Source organism: Rana temporaria, chromosome 3, assembly GCF_905171775.1.
Source record: "Rana temporaria chromosome 3, aRanTem1.1, whole genome shotgun sequence".
Classification (NCBI taxonomy): Eukaryota; Metazoa; Chordata; class Amphibia; order Anura; family Ranidae; genus Rana; species Rana temporaria.
In genome coordinates this window covers 199,351,878-199,371,809 of record NC_053491.1, presented here as the reverse complement: position 1 = coordinate 199,371,809, position 19,932 = coordinate 199,351,878, and the positions used below count along the sequence as shown (strand labels likewise).

Sequence of the window (19,932 nt, the reverse complement as noted above, 5' to 3'; positions counted from 1 at the left end):
AAGCATTCAGCACCCTCCAGCTGCAGATTTTTTGCAGGCAGTGGAGTTGGATGCTGCGGTCTTTCCCAGTTGCACCAAAATGCCAGGAACAACGCACTGAAGTTAGGCGGTCCCATGTGCAAGGGGCCTTTAAAATAAAACACAGTTAAGCATTGTAAGTTATACTTTATTTGTTCTGATCGTTTGTCAAGGCAAAGTTTAGAGAGATGCAGCTCATTCTTCCAATTCAAGCAGTATCAGGTTACAAGTACACCTACTATATACGCCTACAATGGCGTCCCAAAATGAATGTTCCAAAATAGCATACATTTACTTTTCGACCACTAGAGGGCAATACTAGCAAGGGGTTGTTTCTGCTGGCTCTACACTACAAGCTCTCCAGATCCCCTCCAGCATTTCTTAGCACAGCAGAAAGATAACACACTTGGCATTACATCGTTGACTGTGGGCCGTCAGGGAGTAAAAACCTTCCCTCCCAATCTATAAACTTAATGAAAAATAACACTATGTTGTTTTAATAAGACAGCCCTAAATCAAACAGACGATCAAAGCAGAAAACTGAAGCATAGCCATGGCCTTGACTATAAATAGCCTTCTGTTGACATATTCAATGCATTTTACCAAGACAAGCATAAAAAAAAAATTCATTAAGAACACTTTGGCGTAATTCCACTTCTCAAAAAAAAATAAAAGTATATTCAAACTAACCTTAAACTGTATATCCAGACCAAAAACCCTTTTTACTTAAGCTGGCCATACATGGCTGAAAGCAGGAATCTCTAATAATTTGAGCAGCATCACCCAGCTTAACAAACGTCAATTGAAACACACTGAGCTGGCTCGGAAGCAAACCTGCACAAGTGCCCCGGGGGAACCTAGAGCACCAGCAGGGGCCCCAAGAAGAGGAGGAGTGGGGCTGCTCTGTGCAAAACCATTGCACAGATCAGGCAATTATGACTTGTTTATTATTAAATTAAAAAAAAAGTCAATATCCAAGAACAATTTTGCTTTTCAAAATATCTATATATTTCTGGTCAGCCAGTCTTGTAATCTAGACATTCCTACCATGCAGCAGAATTAAAGTAGTTTTCAGGCGTTTTAGCGCTACAAATAGCGCCTACATACTGCCAGAAAAACTCCCTGCAGTCTCAGTGGGAGGGCTTTCACACTGGAGCAGTGCACTAGCAGGACCGCTCCAAAAGTCCACTCAGCAGCATCTTTGGAGCGGGGTGTTTACCGCTCCTTCCCATTGAAAGCAATGGGAAACCGCGGTAATACCGCCAGCAATGCGCCGCTAGCATCCGAATACTGCAGCAATTCCAACGGTATAGCACCGCCCGCCTCAGTGTGAAAGGGGCTTTACTGCCCATTTATCTTTCTAAAGCACCGTATATCAAACTGACACCATGTTTTTTCCCCCCCCTTTTTAAAAATACCCGTTTTAACAATTTTTCGAGATTTTTTCTGCTACTTTCTATCTACATGTACTTGCTGCAGTGGTTACTGTACGTCTTTGCTCAGGCGTGCTTCCTGTTGTGACAATGGCAGAACATGCTTGTGCAATGAACATGGTCACAGACACTTATAATTTCCACACTGCAATGACTGTGACATGGTGACAATGTAGCAGAGAGTTTGGGAGATGGACAGAGCATTTTTCAACTATAACAGAAGGGACCCAATTAAGGACCTTCATGGTAGTATCACCAAACACTATCCTAATTAAAGCTAAATAAATAAATAAATAAATAAATAAATAAAGATGGACATGACTTATTTTGTTCTTTTTTTTTTTACGTTAAATGTTTATATTCTTCATGACATTTATGTTTACGTTTATATGAGATGTTAGGGACAGGGTTTAGATCCACTTTAAGTTTGTGACATCCCTTTGCAGTTAAGCAATACAACTTGAACAACAGTCCACCCCTGCCTGTTGGTTGGACAATGAAGGATCAGCTGAGCATTGAAGCGATTACCCTCAACATTACCCATCTGTAACCATGCTCAGAAAAGGAGAGGGACGGTACTCGCTAAAACAAGTTTGGGTTTAGAATTCTAGGGACATGGTTAGTCCAATTAGTACAGCTTGGACAACGTTGTCCCTTTTTGTATTACAGGTTTTTAATGACGGATAAATTTGTAAATAAATATTTCTTAGCTTGGCATACTCTAAGGTTGTGTCCTTATTACTTTCTTCTTTACTATCTTATAAGGGTATCTGACCAAGTTTGGGGGGGAAAATTATGTCATTCAAAACGCGTACTCCTGCTTCCACACATTTTATCTTATTAACACTTGAAGAGTGAATCTTAGGGGTTTATTTATACAAACAAAATTACATTAGCCATTCTTTTACTAAATCTACATGTCCTGTAAATTTATTCTGTATGAATTTGGCAAAAGCAAAATGTTTTTTATGCTATTTTCTCCTCTGAACAATTTGTTCTTTCATTGTGGGCAGTAGTAAAATACCACATTATGGCCACTAGATGGCACAGAGGAGTATAATAAATACATACAGCTTTGTAAGAAGAGATACAATGCAACAATTCTAGAGAACATTAGAGAGGAGTTACAAATGTAACCATCACACAAGCAGATTTAAGGCAAATAACTATACTGTACACATCTTTTATAAATTGACCCCTTAGTCATGAGTATGCAAAGCCTATCGCATTAGATTGTGCTCCCCAAAGCTCAAAACACACACACACACACACACACTTGTTTTAAAGCTTTGTGAACCGAGCCTAAATTCTGATACTTATTATAGATTCATGTAAAAGTACATTCAATTATTTTGTTTAATGAATACATAGCTGAATTAAATTCTGACTGTGTTTTGTCCTGGAGTTACAACTTAAAGGGGTTGTAAAGGTAAAAAATGTTTTCCCTAAATCGCTTCCTTTACCTTAGTGCAATCCTCCTTCACTTACCTCATCCTTCCATTTTGCTTTTAAATGTCCTTATTTCTTCTGAGAAATCCTCACTTCCTGTTCTTCTGTCTGTAACTACACACCGTAATGCAAGGCTTTCTCCCTGGTGTGGAGTGTTGTGCTTGCCCCCTCCCTTGAGGGGGGAGTAGGCGAGCAGGACGCTCTCTACGTTTCAGATAGAGAAAGGATCTGTGTGTTACTGGGCGTCCTGACTCTCCTGCTCGCCCCCACTTCCCTCAAGGGAGGGGGCGAGCACGACACTCCACACCAGGGAGCAAGCCTTGCATTACTGTGTGGAGTTACAGACAGAAGAACAGGAAGTGAGAATTTCTCAAGAAATAAAGACATTTAAAAGCAAAATAGAAGGATGAGGTAAGTGAAGGAGGACTGCACTAAGGTAAAGGAAGCTATTTAGGGGGGAAAAAATACCTTTACAACCCTTTTAACTTGCAAAACTAACTCCAGGCAATTTAATTTGAAAAAAAAAAGACAAAAACAAACAAAAAAAAACATTGTAAAGATGTTTGCAAAGTACTACAAGTGTCTGAAGTCTTAGAACCTCCACTGCCACTTTTAATAGAGGAAATGCCAGGAAATAAGGAGCAAGAGAAGAACAAATAAATCTATCATCACATCAAAATGCAAAGCTCATGCCTTTTCTGAACATGCCGGCTTTGATGTGGCACAAAGGTTAACACATAAAGTGGATACTCATTGAGCGGAGAGGCTACAGACTTCAGAGCCAGCTGAGAGGCCTCTGCCCCTCTGAGCCAATGAACTGTTCTGCTTTGATGTCGAGTTTTGATTAAAAAGAAGGCTGAATAAACTAATCTCCAATTTCACAGGCACTAAAAAAAACACAAAAAAAACAACATACACCAGTGGTGTCACTAAAGGGACAAGGTGGGGGGGAAAAAAATGTCTTCTTCATTTCCTATGTTAATTACACAGAACTAAACTAGACAATGTTTACATGGCAAATCAGCCACTATGCAATTAGGTGCTTTCTCAAATGAGCAGATCACATGCACTATTCCTGATTTCTGCTGCAAGTGCCATCAAACCAGGAGTCTCCAAACTTTTCAAACAAAGGGCCAGTTTACTGTCCTTTAGACTTTAGGGGGGCCGGACTCTGGCCAGTGTGGGTAGAAAATGCCCTGGGCCTAGCATCAGTGAGAATAAACATAGCCTTAGTGTTGGTGGTGGTCAGTAGATAGGGAAGTAGTGCCCCATCATTGGTATTAGTGGAAGAAATAGTACCCCATTGTTGGTATCAGTGGGAGGAATAGTGCCCCATGTCATTGGGAGCAATAGTGCCCCAAAGGGGACGGATGAAGGCTAGCAAAGGGCCACATCCGGCCCCCGGGCCACAGTTTGGAGACTTCTGATCTAGACTTTTGTGATGTTCTATTATCACCTACAGAAAGGCAGAGGGGTAGTATAACCAGTACTGGACACATAGTAGTGTCTTAAGTACCTTTGTGTCCCATCAATAAATAACTTAAAGAATAATTATATGTGCTATTGTAGACACACTAAGTTCCTTCCTCTGTAGGTGGCATCCCGCTTTCAAACAGAGCCCCTTCCCATTTTTTCCTATTATTTAACCAACTGTAAGGCTCTGTTCACATCTAGACGTTGCTCTTTTACAGGCGTTTTTCGAGTGTTTGAGATGTTTTTTGGCCTTTTTTGGGCATTTTTGCAGTTTTGCAGCATTTTGTACAGGCGGTTTCACGCCCCTGTACTTTGAGCGACGAGTGAATTGCTTCAGGCGACAGAATGCTCAGATGTGAACAGGGGCTGTTGAAATTAATAGGATTTGACTTGTTGGCGTTGGAACTTTACCAATGCGGTTTATGCAAGCTTAGTTTTTTTTTTTAGTGGCTAAAGCCCCATACACACGGTCGGACTTTTGGCCAACCAACTTCAAAATCCGCAACAGTTCGCATTTGTCCGACCGTGTGTACGTTCCATTGGACAAAAAGTTGGGTCTGCAAACGGACCAACTTTACGTCAACAAAAGTCCGATGGTGCAAAGTCCGACCGTGTGTACAGCAAACAATCGGACTTTTGGACAAACTACAAATGCGCATGCTGAGCAGCCGGAAGCCTTCTGTCTAGTAAAACTGCCTTCTGTCTAGTAAAACTAGTGTTCGTATTTGAAAAAGCACGTTCGTGACGCGGCAAGTTTCGAAATCTAGAAAGCACTCACACGAAACATCAACTAACTATAGAGTAGCTGAAGGAACTCAATGGCTGACGTCGGAGAATTGAAGTTCCTCTTTTAAACACTCGGCAGTACGTTGAAACGTCACTACGTTCGTGTTGGTTGCCGAAAAAGTCCAAGCGTGTGTATGCTATGGGTGTGATCGGACAAATCAATTAGGACAAAAATCCAAGGGAAATTTTGTTGGATGTCTGACCGTGTGTACGAGCCTTTAGAGAAAAAATGAACAGATAGTATAATGCATGCAAATGAGTTGGATGGAGGAAGACTTCCACCCAGACTCATTCATTGGGACTGATTTACAAAAATTGAAGTGTGCAATATCTGGTGTAGCTGTGCATGGTAGCCAATCAGTGTCTAACATCAGCTTGTTCAATTAAAGTGTTATTAAACCCACAACAGTAAAATCGTTCTGTATATGCATGATTGGTATACTCGCTGTGGAACCTAAGGGGTTAATAAGCAATTACATTCAAACTCATGGCAGTCAGTACACACCCGCTATCATTTAAAGTGCCTCTGATTAACCCCAAATAAAGCTCAGCTGTTCTAGTAGGTCTTTCCTGACTTTTTCTTATGCCCCGTACACATGAACCGAAAATCGGATGTCAGATTGTCTGACTTTTTTTCGATTAATAGTCGCAAGTAGAAATTGAATAGGTGTATGAGTGTAGCGCTTAAACAATACAAAATATGATACCAAGTATTGCATACAATAAATAGGTATGACACAAAATAATGATAACTAACAGTGACAAAGTAGTGATAACTCACTGTAACATAAACAATCCAATAAAAAATATAACATAAAATGGTAAACTAAAGTCCATAAAGAAATAGATGGTCCACCAAGTGCCGAGAAAAAATTAAATATAAAATGAAGAGAGGAAAAAACTTCCAAGTGTTTCTTGTGAACACAGAATCATGACTTCTTGTGCAAAGTGTGATGACCCACCACCGGTAAAATTGTGAGCTTACCGGAAAGGATGGACTCAATCAAACAGGCATGTATGGAATAAACCAATATGTCGATGACTGGAAGAATCCTTATAAGGCCCCGTACACACGGTCGGACAAAACCGATGAGAATGGTCCGACGGACCGATTTCCTCTGAAGTGGCCGTACGGCCTGATATGCGTACACACCGTCAGTCCAAAATCCGATCGGGTCAGAACGCGGTGACGTCAAACACACGACGTGCTGAATAAAATGAATGAATGAATGAATGACTTGTATAGCGCAACGCATGCGAACTGAATCGCCTCTGGGCGCTTTTTCCAGCCAGTATCTGCTTGGCTGGTGTGGTCATTTTCACCCCGTAGGATCATGACACGCTAGGGACACACAGTCATACACACATATATACATATATACTGGGCCAATTTGGACGAGATCCAATTTACCTACCAGCATGTCTTTGGAGTGTGGGAGGAAACCGGAGTACCCGGAGGAAACCCACGCAGACACAGGGAGAACATGCAAACTCCAGGCAGATGGTGTCGTGGTTGGGATTCGAACCAGCGAACCTTTTGCTGCTAGGCGAAAGTGCTACTCACTGCACCACTGTGCTGCCCAAGTTCAATGCTTCCAAGCATGCGTCGACTTGATTCTGAGCATGCGCGGGTTTTGAACCGATGCTTTTCTGTACTAACCAACGGTTTGGTCCGATCGGGCAGCGGTCCATCGGTTCGGTTTTGAAGCATGTTTTAAAATTTTGGACCGAAGGAAAACAGACCGATAGCCTATACACATGGTCGGTTTGGTCCGATGAAAATGAACTTCGGTTCATTCTCATCAGACCAAACCGACCGTGTGTACGGGGACTTAGGTGTACATCTTGACCTCCGATCATCAATAGTAAAGGTGCGACAGAACATGCAGTGGAAATTGATAATGGATACACAAACTTGCCGCCTGTCGGGTGTTCTCAAAGTGAAATGAGCTCAGGTTAGGAGAGGAGGAGGAGAGGATCCCACGACAAGTACAGCACCACCAGCCTCGTCCACAAAGTCCACAGTAGACATTGAATAGGTTACTAAAGTCACGAAAATTCTCGTACGACAGAAAAAAAAAAATCGGAAGTGATGTCATGTGTTTGTATTGTATTTTCAGACGACAACTATACTGACTAAACAAAAATCATATGATCTGGTATTATGCAAGGAAAATTTTTGCGCTTGTTCGATCCAATAATATTGGATGAATTGTCGTGATCGGCTTTCGAAAGCTCTGTACCAACAATCTGATTATCGTACGAGTCTTCCTCGGACGACAGTTTTTTTCAGATTTTTGGATCGTGTGTACGGGCCATTAGTTGCATCCTACAGCAAAAGCCATGGTCCGCAGAGAGCTTCCAAAGTATCATAGGGATCTCATTGTTAAAAGGTATCAGTAAGGAGAAGGGTACAAAAGAATTTAAAAGGCACCATGGAACACAATGAAGACAGTCATCATCAAGTGGAGAAAATATGGCACAACAGTGACATTACCAAGAACTGGACGTCCCTCCGAAATTGATGAAAAGACGAGAAGAAAACTGGTCAGGGAAGCTGCCAAGAGGCCTATAGCAACATTAAAGGAGCTGCAGGAATATCTGGCAAGTACTGGCTGTGTGGTACATGTGACAACAATCTCCAGTATTCTTCATAAGTCTGGGCAATGGGTTAGAGTGGCAAGACAGAAGACTTTTCTTACGAAGGAATTCAAGAAAAACATCAAAGCCCGGCTAAATATTGCAAAAACACATCTAAAGTCTCCCAAAACCATCTGGGAAAATGTGTTATGGTCTGATGAAACCAAGGTTGAACTTTTTGGCCATAATTCCAAAAGAGATGTTTAGTGCAAAAACACTGCACATCACCAAAAGAACATCATACCCACAGTGAAGCATGGTGGTGACAGCATCATGCTTTGGAACAGGGGCCTTAGTCAAGATAGAGGGAATAATAAACAGTTCCAAAGACCAGTCAATATTGGCACAAAACCTTCAGGCTTCTGCTAGAAAGCTGAACATAAAGAGGAACTTTGTCTTTCAGCCTGACAATGACCCAAAGCATACATCCAAATCAACAAAGGAATGGCTTCACCAAAAGAAAATTTAAGTTTGCTCATAGAGCCCAGACCTGAATCTGATCTGATGAGGTCTGTGAACAGGAGATGCCCTTGCAATCTGACCGATTTGGAGTGTTTTGCAAAGAAGAGTGGGCAAATATTGCCAAGTCAAGATGTGCCATGCTGATAGACCTGTAAACTGGTATTAGTTTAAGGGTGTGCACACTTATGCAACCATGTTATTTTAGTTTTTTAGTTTTACCCCCCCCCCCCCTAAAAGATTTCAATTTAGTTATACAGTTTATAGGTCAAATCAAAAGGTGGAAAAAGTTCTCTGAAGTTATCTGTGTTTCATTTTTTTATTAGCATTAATATTAACAAAAATTGATCATTGTGAGCACCCGTCAGTGGAAAATAGTTTGACTTAACCCTCCAGCTGCTACACCTGCAGGGCAGCTTGTTCTGTTGAAAAATAACAGACTTACTGGCCAGATCACCAGATGCAAATGTTATTATTATTATTATTATCATACTGAATTTATTTAGGGCCAACAGTTTGTGCAGCGCTTTACAACATGAGGGCAGACAGTACAGTTACAATACAGGAGAAAGCAGGGGGAATAAAAGCCTAAAAAAAGAAAAACAAATGCAGCCATCACATCTAAGAACTGATAAGCTGTAGTATAATAAATGTTTGCTATTGGGTTTAATACCACTTTAATTTTTTTTAATTTGTAGGGTCCATAGCCAAAGAGATTCAATGTCATTCTGATCGTGCATATATAGGACTAGCAGTACACTATGCAACATTACACTTTATACAAGATGCAACAATCAGAATTTTGATTTACAAAGCAGTAAATGATATGTGATATCATTTACTATTATATATCATTGCGCAATGTTTAACCACTTAAGGACCGCCTAACGCCCATATACGTCGGCAGAATGGCACAGCTGGGCACAATCACGTACCTGTACGTGATTGTATAATGCCCAGCCGTGGGTCACGGGCGCGCTCCCGTAACCCGGTCCGAAGCTCCCTGACCGCTGCCGCGGGACTCGCAGACCCGATCGCCGCTGGAGTCCCGCGATCGGTCCCCGGAGCTGAAGAACGGGGAGAGCTGTGTGTAAACACAGCTTCCCCGTTCTTCACTGTGGCGCTTATATAGGGAATTACAATCGATGATGTCACACCTACAGCCACACCCCCCTACAGTTAGAAACACAAATGAGATCACACATAACCCCATCAGTGCCCCCTAGTGGTTAACTCCCAAAGTGCAATTTTCATTTTCACAGTAAACAATGCATTTTAAATGCATTTTTTGCTGTGAAAATGACAATGGTCCCAAAAATGTGTCAAAATTTTCGGAAGTGTCCGCCATAATGTCGCAGTCACAAAAAAAAAAAAAAAAAACGCTGATCGCCGCCATTAGTAGTAAAAAAAAATTATTAATAAAAATGCAATAAAACTATCCCCTATTTTGTAATCGCTATAAATTTTGCGCAAACCAATCGATAAACGCTTATTGCGATTTTTTTTTTACCAAAAATAGGTAGAAGAATACGTATCGGCCTAAACTGAGGAAAAAATTTTTTTTTTTTATATATTTTTGGGTGATATTTATTAAAGCAACAAGTAAAAAATATTGCATTTTTTTCAAAATTGTCGCTTTATTTTTGTTTATAGCGCAAAAAATAAAAACCGCAGAGGTGATCAAATACCACCAAAAGAAAGCTCTATTTTTGGGAAAAAAAGGACGCCAATTTTGTTTGGGAGCCACGTCGCACGACCGCGCAATTGTCAGTTAAAGCGAAGCAGTGCCGAATCGCAAAAACTGGCCTGGTCCTTTAGCTGCATTTTGGTCCGGGTCTTAAGTGGTTAAAAACTGATATTAGGTCTGGAATACAAATGATTCGACTCACATTTGATTAAATAACCAGCGCGTGTTACAAACGATCACATGCATATAGCGAATATCCTCCTCACTCCACATCTACTGTGTTGAGGCACGATAGATGTCGTCACTGGCCCAGTGAGTCGAATCATTTGTATTCCAGACCCCAATATCAGTTTTTAAACATTGCGCAATGATTGATTCTCAAATAAAACAAGAGAAATCTATGTACACTAGGAAACCTAAAGGAAGACAAGAGAGATCACCTGAATGCAAATCGTTGAACTGATTCTGGGCAGGTTTGCTCTATATGAGAAAACAATAGAGAACCTATGCTCTAATTAATTGAACAGGCTAATCAATGTAAGTAGGTGGTGACTATTGTGCACTTTGGGAAGATATATTCTGTCACTTTCACTTTGAAGATTTTTTTCACATTTTTCATATATTTTTTTTTTACAATTTAAATGTGTCTTAGCATATATATTTATTTATATCTATTTAATCGGTCCCTTAAAGGGTTTGTAAAGGATTTTTTTTTTATCTTAATAGCTTCCTTTACCTTAATGCAGTGCTGTTTTCATGTCCTCATTGTTCGTTTTTGCTCTCAAGTTGCTGCAATTCTTCTCTGATCTCCACACTTCCTGGTTGTCTGTTTCCTGATAACCACAGTACTGGGAGCTTTCTCTCTGTGGTCACTAACTTCAAGGAGGTGCAATTTTTGTGTGTCTAAAACCCCTCAGCACCAATCAGTTTCGTTTTCCAAACCATCACTGCCCTGTATTGGCTCTGCGGCTCTGTACAGCACAGAGGCAGGAAACAGCGAAACGAAACTAGAAACTACAGGTACATTATATGATTGATTTTTATCTATTTTTAATCGTTTTTTAACAGGAATCAGTTAACTATTATGTCTCTATACCCTGTAAACAGTCATTTCAGCAAGTCATTTTTTTATTTACAACTCCTTTAATAGGAGGTTGATTGCAGCGCACTATTACTTGCTAAAATATCACATATTGACGATGTCAGAACACTATTTTTATGGTTGCAGCGTTAATCATTTATTTATCTTTTAATAATTATCATATTTAAATATTCATATCAACGCTTGAGTAAAATCACTTTAATCAGTAAATGATACATGATACTATAAAACGACAGGTCACGCCACACACACAAAAAAAAAAAAAAAAAAAGATTATTCACACTAACAAGCTGCATTATGTACCTGTTAAAAGTAATCTGTACTGAGGAATCCTTTGAACTGGTTTGAGTAAATAGTGCTTCAGAGCCAAGTTGGCACAACGAGGGCTGATCTGAAAGGAGAAGAGGTCAGTGTTTAAACAGCTTTGTATTCCATTACTGTGTGTCTACTGGTGGGTTACTACTACATCTGTAATTATGGACCACTTTTGTATTTTATAGTTCAGAGCAAAATGTTATAGTACAGTAAAACCTTGGTTTGAGAATAACTTGGTTTGAGAGCGTTTTGCAAGACAAGCAAAATGTTTTAATACATTTTGCCTTGATATACAAGCGATGTCTTGATATAAGAGTAGCGTCATGTCACAACTGAGTGTAAAAAAGGAGAGAGGAGCCTCTAAGTGTAGCAATATGGTTACATTTAATGAAGGTACAACATTTAGCAACTTATTGCTACACTTAGAGGTGCCTCTCTTCTCTTTTATACCCTGTAAAAAAAATGCTTTGATATACAAGTGCTTTGGATTACAAGAATGTTTCTGGAACGAATTATGCTTGCAAAACAAGGTTTTACTGTACTTTGTACATCAGTACATCACGTATACAGCAATGCAAAATTAGAAAGTCCCAGAAGACCAACATGATCTCCCAACTTGCTATTGTTAGAACAATTTATTTCTGAGAAGACTGAACAGAAGTGATTGTTAAATGGTTTGCTACATCTGGGTCCCCCTCAACATTTAAGGTTGTGTCAAGTTTTCATTATAGTGATCACAATTGCATTTGTTAATCACTGATGTACCTAAAAAAGTTTATCTATTTCCTACTCTTTCTGTGCTTTGACAACACTAATGTGTTTGGCCACCTTTTGGCCATTTTTATACTCTTCTCTATCAGCTACACCTCTTGTTTCCCCGAATCTCTTATTTGCAGATTTCATCTTTACAACCCTACTTACCTCTTCAGTCAACCATGTTGTTTTTTCTTCCGTATAGTCTTACTAATTTGCCTGACCTATAATCGAGTTGCCTCCATGATGGTAGACTTTAACAGTTGCCACTGATTAAAGAAGAAGAGTTTCCCCGAATCTCTTATATGCCGATTTCACCTTTACTACCCTACTTACCTCTTCAGTCAACCATGTTGTTTTTTTTATTCCGTATAGTCTTACTAATTCGCCTGACCTGTTCTGCCTCAACGCGGTGTGTCATTTCGGCCCCCCCCCGCTGCCTTCTGGAACCTGTGTGTGTCCCAGAAGACAACAGGACCATTAAGAAAGCGCAGCACGACTTGCGCATGTGCAGTAGGAAACTTCACTGCCGGTTTCCCTTAATTGCAATGCCAGCGCCTGCACTTGAGCCGATGCACGAATCAGCTTCAGGGGCCAACATTGTGGCATCCCTGGACAGGTAAGTGTTCTTATATTAAAAGTCAGCAGCTACATTATTTGTAGCTGCTGACTTTTATTTTATTTATTTTTTAGATGCTGGAACTTCACTTTAATAAATCCTTTTTAAATACTAATCTACAAGGTTATCATCATTTGCATTTCCCCCTTGCCAATGAGACTGTGGAGGAATTATTTAAAGGGAGAAGATCATCTTGGATAACCAAGACTGAATGGTTTTAGCCCTACAATGTCCGAGATATCATTGAATGAGTGATAACAGCCCCAATTAGGAGACCCACTTACCTGTGAGCGCTGTTCAACTTCCTTTGAGTAAGGGGGTCAAATTTTTCTGGTAAGTGCGGGGTGTTGTCACCTGGTGAGCACTGTTTGGTGGATCTGTTGAGCACCTAAAGGTATTGCACAACAAGCACTTTTTGCAGCAAACACTTTGATTGAACAGCAAGCATTTTATTTAAGGAATTTTTGGGGCTTTTATGAATGTTTTATGTATTGTTTAGAACATTACTGAGCACATTTTGGTTGTAAAATATGTTATTTTTTTATAATTTATTAAGCACCATTTAATTTGGCACAAATATTGGAATGAGCGTAATTTTCGTCCTTCATTGTTTATATATTTCAGCTATATTAGCTGTAAGGTACGCAGCTCCTATAATTAAGTACATTACCCTGTTGTTTGTCTACCAAGAGAATTTCGTATTAAGTTTTCTGCCAATTCAAGATCCCTTTGTTGGTCAATAATCCCTATATTCCTTTTTGAACTTACCCGGTTAGCGAGTCTTGATATTTGGAGTCACTGTGTTTCCTCCATTCTGCTCTGTATACGTTTGGGCCTCACGCTTTGGGTCATATTAGACCCTTGTGGATTAATAAGCACCCTTCTCTTGATTGGCCTCCTGACTTGGAGCTGTAACTGATGTTCCACTTAAATTGTTGTCCATTCAAAGTACTCCTCAACAACAAACTCCCTGAAGAAGACTGTTTTAGTTGAAACGCGTAGGGATATTTGTGTTGTAGTACTGTTTTGAGGAATGACATCATGTGCAATTCTTTGATCTCCACATGTATTGCTTACTTTGTGTGCGTCATGTTTTAATTTTAAATGGACTTTAAAATGTTTGCATTGATAAAATTCCTTTAATTCAAATACCATTGTCATAATTCTAGGTGTCCTTTGGTGCCTCCAATTTTTATTTTCTGTTCCAATATCCATTGGGGGGGGTGGCACCCTTTTGACACTTGGACAGCTCAGGTCCCTCTGAATGAATACATTTTCCCTAATTAAGTACATAAATTTTTGCGCAGAGATCTACAATCATTATACATACACACTAGTCCACGTTGGAGGCATTTCCCCTCACTTCTTGTCTTGTGAAACCACTGTCATCAGAACAGGAAGTTAGGGGAAATCTCTCTAACAGAGCCCTGGATATATCAGTAAAAGCCAACAGGATCTGCAAACCTTCATCACTCTATCCAAATCTCAAAAATAAGATTTGTCTTGTCCTACACTTTAACAACAAGGAATTCCCAAATAGAAAGGACCACAGGAGTCAAAAAACACAGCCATTTTACTAAATATCCCAGATAAATATTACTGTATTAATAGAGAACATTTAACTTGTCATTACCTCAAAGTCTTTAACAACTCCAGCAAATGCAGAATTCTTCTTGCACTGCTCATCCAATAGTGCCACATTCCGATCAAATTCTCGAATGTAGGTCGAATACATCTTGAGGTAAGGACCCTTCTTGACAAAAATATCAGCAATCTTCTGGTGCTCATTCCTACGAGCCAATCATAATTTTGACAAACCATAAGACAAAAAGAATATGGTCGGCATTGCTACTTTGTGGCACAGAGGTAATGCACAGACTTTGTATGTTCTTCACTAAACTAGACGAGTGTTTTGCCTATGCAAGACAACAGACGGCAACAAAACAATACATTTTATGTACTGTATTTATTGGCGTATAACAGTCACTTTTTTACCCTGAAAATAGAGGGTAAACTGTGTGAAATAAAATACATACGCGCTAAAAACAACTAATTGATGTGATGCCTACTAAAAAAGATCAAAGCAATCCAATGTGATCAAATACATTCAAAATATGCTGGTTGATAATAAGTAAAAAGAGCTTCCGACAGGTCTCGTACGGCAGGCTCCTCCCCCACGCGTTGCGTCACTTGCCACGTGACTTAATCATGGGACGGTTATGTGACAAACCAGTTTGCAAATGATGCTCCTTTAGTTTGTTTGTTTATTATTTACCTCCTATTGTGGTGATATAACACTAAGCTCTTTTTACTTATTATCAACCAGCATATTTTGAATGTATTTGATCACATTGGATTGCTTTGATCTTTTTTAGTAGGCATCACATCAATTAGTTGTTTTTAGCGCGTATGTATATTATTTCACATTGCTTTTTGGTTGGGTCACCTTTTTCACATGCTGCAGCTTTATACATTTGATTATTAATTGTGTGGTGTAATCTTGGATCTAGTAGCGGTGTAGTTTTATTCCTTTATTTTAGAGGGTAAACTGTGCCTGCGTGTTATAAGCAGGGGGCAGTGGAAAGTTATTTTCCTGAAACTTCCCTCTTAAAGTTAGGGTGCGCGTTATACACCTGTGCGTGTTATACGCCGATAAATACGGTAATACAAACCACGACAGCTACACACAGATACTTTGCCTTTGCTCCCCTACTGTCCCGTATGGCCACTGGGAGTAACTTGGAGCTTACATTGGGCTACTAGCGATCTGCCCACCCCCAAATGAATACACTGGATACCCAAGCGGCCAATCAACATGCACAAATGAGGTCATGTGGGAGTAAAGGGTAAGAAATCACATGCTCCTTCATACTCAGAAGTCCGGAGGTATTTTTATTCGCTCCCAGCAGCTAAACTGAGCAAAAAGATAATCAGGTGAGCAAAAAGATAATAAAAATATGTTGCTGTCGGGACTGCCATAAGAGAGAAGCTTTAGATATAAATGTCATGGGCACATTACAAGAAGGTGCTACATTAGGTAAATGTGTGACTGAACCAATGTGCATTTGTCTTTTAACCAGTCTATAATATTTTATGTTGTGTAGAAGGTGTTGTATAGAAGGATCTTTATAAAGCTCATAACATTTTTTATTGCTATACAAATAAAAACAATAAAATGCTGATCAGTTATTCTGAATCCCATGAAAGGTCTAATGTAAAAGTGTATACACTGTAAAGATTATATACTAATATTATGCACATAGCAGCTGCACAGTACCATTGAGACATCCTCTCCTTCAGTTCCCGCAGTACGTCACGGTTCAGTTCATACAGCTGTGGCAGGTAGTACAGGATTTGATTCAGGATCCTGTCCTCAATCACTGGCTTCCCGAGGTTTTGGGATGTTTGAGCCACAGCATAGCGGAAATCCTGCCAAAAGTTAAGGATAATGAAAGTTGCCTGATCATAATCACTTCCTCTTCATGGAAAACAGTGCAAGCTAAGCATTAACAGAATTGTGTATGTGCTTTCTATAACATAGCATAGAAAAGATTGCCACTACAGTAACAACACTTGCTTTAAATGCAGTAATTCATACAGGGAGTGCAGAATTATTAGGCAAATTAGTATTTTGACCACATCATCCTCTTTATGCATGTTGTCTTACTCCAAGCTGTATAGGCTCGAAAGCCTACTACCAATTAAGCATATTAGGTGATGTGCATCTCTGTAATGAGAAGGGGTGTGGTCTAATGACATCAACACCCTATATCAGGTGTGCATAATTATTAGGCAACTTCCTTTCCTTTGGCAAAATGGGTCAAAAGAAGGACTTGACAGGCTCAGAAAAAAGAGATTTTTAATACAGCTTACCTGTAAAATCTTTTTCTTGGAGTACATCACGGGACACAGAGCGGCATTCATTACTATATGGGTTATATGGAGTACCTTCAGGTGTTGACACTGGCAATCTCAAACAGGAAATGCCCCTCCCTATATAACCCCCTCCCATAGGAGGAGTACCTCAGTTTTGTAGCAAGCAGTATGCCTCCCAAAATGGTCCCCAAAAGAGGGGTGGGAGCTCTGTGTCCCGTGATGTACTCCAAGAAAAAGATTTTACAGGTAAGCTGTATTAAAAATCTCTTTTTCTTTATCGTTACATCACGGGACACAGAGCGGCATTCATTACTATATGGGATGTCCCAAAGCAATGCTTACAATGAGGGGAGGGAGAACATCTCCAAGACAAAAGGATTTAATTTAGAGAAATACTCAAATCATAATAAATCCAACTTAGTTGAGAAAAATAATTTTAAATTTTAAATTTAACTCAAAAAAAGAGGAGCCCCCGGAATCCGAGGGTCTCAAACTGCAGCCTGCAGCACTGCCTGCCCAAAGGCTGTATCAGAATTCCTTCTTACGTCCAACTGGTAGAATTTTGTAAACCTGTGGACAGAAGACCAGGTTGCCGCCTTGCAAACTTGAGCCATAGAGATCTGGTGGTGTGCTGCCCAGGAGGCGCCCATGGCCCTAGTAGAATGAGCCTTTAATGATAACGGAGGAGGCAACCCTTTCAAGCCGTAGGCCTGAGTGATTAATTGCTTAATCCACCTAGAAATGGTAGACTTTGCAGCTGCCTGCCCCTTCTTGGGCCCATCCGGTAAAATGAACAGCACATCTGTTTTCCGGATCTTCTTTGTAGCTTTAAGATAGGCCTTCATGGCCCTGACAATATCCAAGGTATGCAGCAACCCTTCCTTTCTGGAAGTAGGTTTAGGGAAGAAGGATGGTAATACCAGATCCTGGTTCAAATGAAAACTGGATATAACCTTCGGTAGGAAGGAAGGATGAGGGCGGAGAACGACCCTGTCCTTATGAAAAATAAGATATGGTTCCTTACAGGATAAGGCCGCCAGTTCCGATACTCTTCTTGCGGAAACTATGGCGACCAAAAATACTAACTTCCTTGTCAGTAAAACCAAAGGAATTTCAGCCAACGGCTCAAACGGTTGTTTCTGTAAACTTGACAGAACAAGATTTAAATCCCACGGGCAAAGCGGGGATTTAACTGGAGGTTTAATATGCAAGACCCCTTGAAGGAAGGTCTTAACCAGCGAGTGGGTGGCCAGCGGCCGCTGAAACCACACTGACAGAGCAGAAATCTGTCCCTTGATTGTGCTTAATGCCAATCCTTTATCCACTCCTAGCTGGAGAAAACTTAAAACTCTATCAATGGTGAATTTGCGAGGAAGCCATAGCTTGGACTCACACCAGCCTACATAGGCCTTCCAGACCCTGTGATAAATCACCCTAGAGACCGGTTTCCTGGCTCTGATTAGGGTAGAGATTACTTTCTGAGACAGACCTCTACCCCTGAGAATCAGGGATTCAGCTTCCAGGCCGTCAAATTTAGATGCCGTAAGGCAGGGTGGAGGATCGGACCTTGCGATAGCAGGTCTGGCCGTAGAGGAAGAGTCCAAGGGTCTCCCACTACCATCCTTAAGATTAGTGAGTACCATGCCCTTCTGGGCCATGCTGGAGCTACCAGGATAACTGGTATGTGCTCCACCCTGATCCTGCGCAGCAGGCGGGGTAGTAACTGGAGCGGGGGAAACGCATAAAGAAGTTTGAACTGATGCCAAGGGCAAACCAGCGCATCGGTTCCGCAGGCCATCGGATCCCTTGAGCGGGACATGAACTTGTCTAGCTTCTTGTTGAGTCTCGATGCCATGATATCCACGTCCGGCACTCCCCATCTTTGGCAGAGTGCTTGAAAGATTTGTGGATGCAGAGACCATTCCCCCGGCCATAGAGTCTGGCGGCTTAAGAAGTCCGCCTGAAAGTTGTCCACTCCGGGAATGAATATTGCCGATATGCAGGGCACATGAGCCTCTGCCCATAGGAGAATCAAGCTCACCTCTCTCTGAGCGGCTTGACTCCTGGTTCCCCCTTGGTGATTTATGTATGCCACGGCCGTGGCATTGTCTGATTGAATTCTCACCGGGAACCCCTGCAATCTTGACGTCCAAGCCCTGAGGGCTAGTCGAGCAGCTCTGAGCTCCAAGATGTTGATGGGCAACTGCTTCTCTAGCTTTGCCCAAGTACCTTGGCGAGTGCAACCATCCAAAATTGCTCCCCAGCCTGTCAGGCTGGCGTCTGTGGTCACTATCTTCCAAGCCACTGGGCTGAAAGATCTCCCCTTCAGTAGATTCTGAGGGTCTAACCACCAACACAGACTTTGTCGGACTCTTGATGAGAGCGGCAACGGGATATCCAAGGCCTGTGGCCTTCTGCTCCATGCTGACACGATGGCTGCCTGCAGGATGCGAGTGTGACTCTGGGCGTATGGTACCGCCTCGAATGTGGCCACCATCTTGCCTAGTAACCTCATACATAGGCGAATAGTCGGTTCCTTTTTGCTTAGAACCAGTAGGATTAATTCCTTGATGGCTTTGACCTTCCTCAGAGGTAAAAACACTCTTTGTTGTTCTGTGTCTAATCTCATGCCGAGATATTCCAACTGCCTTGTGGGCAGGAAAGCTGACTTTTCTCGATTTAGGACCCAGCCGAACTTCTCGAGGTATTGGACCGTGAGGGCCACTGCTCGCTCCAAGCCGGGAGACGAGTGATCTATGACTAGGAGGTCGTCCAGGTATGCTAGGATCGTGACCCCTTGGATCCTTAGTTTGGCTAGGATTGGAGCTAGGACCTTCGTGAACACCCGGGGGCCGTAGCCAACCCGAAGGGAAGCGCCACGAATTGGAAGTGACGCGAAGCCACCATGAAGCGTAGATATCTTTGATGTGGCTGATAAATTGGAACATGAAGGTAGGCATCCTTTATGTCTATGGACGCCATGAAGTCGTCCTTTTGGAGTGTGGCAGCTGCTGACCGCACGGATTCCATCCGAAATGAGCGGATCTTTAGGTATGCATTTACCATCTTTAGGTCCAAAATTGGCCTGACATCTCCATTGGACTTCGGGATGATGAATAGGTTGGAGTAGAAACCTAGCCCCTGTTCCAGGACTGGTACCTCTACTATTACTTCCTGGGAAAGTAGATGATTTAATGCCGACATTAATGCGGCTCCTTTCTCCGGATCGTTTGGAATCCTCGACTCCTGGAAATGAGGAGGAGGAAACTTTAGGAAATCTAATTTGTAGCCCGTGGCCACGGAAGACCGTACCCACTCGTCG

The 19,932-nt window shown here is 41.3% G+C and overlaps 1 protein-coding gene across 1 annotated transcript in view; it reads right to left on the bottom strand.

Annotated features, from left to right (window-relative positions):
* Window positions 1–19,932, bottom strand: part of FGD6 (FYVE, RhoGEF and PH domain containing 6) — a 158,854-nt gene that overhangs the window by 28,226 nt on the left and 110,696 nt on the right. Inside the window, exons 6-8 of the mRNA XM_040344117.1 lie at window positions 16,012–16,163; window positions 14,368–14,524; window positions 11,351–11,438 (exon numbers count right to left, since the gene is read on the bottom strand). Coding sequence (XP_040200051.1) covers window positions 11,351–11,438; window positions 14,368–14,524; window positions 16,012–16,163 — 397 coding nt within the window. The remainder of the gene's footprint in view (window positions 1–11,350; window positions 11,439–14,367; window positions 14,525–16,011; window positions 16,164–19,932) is intronic.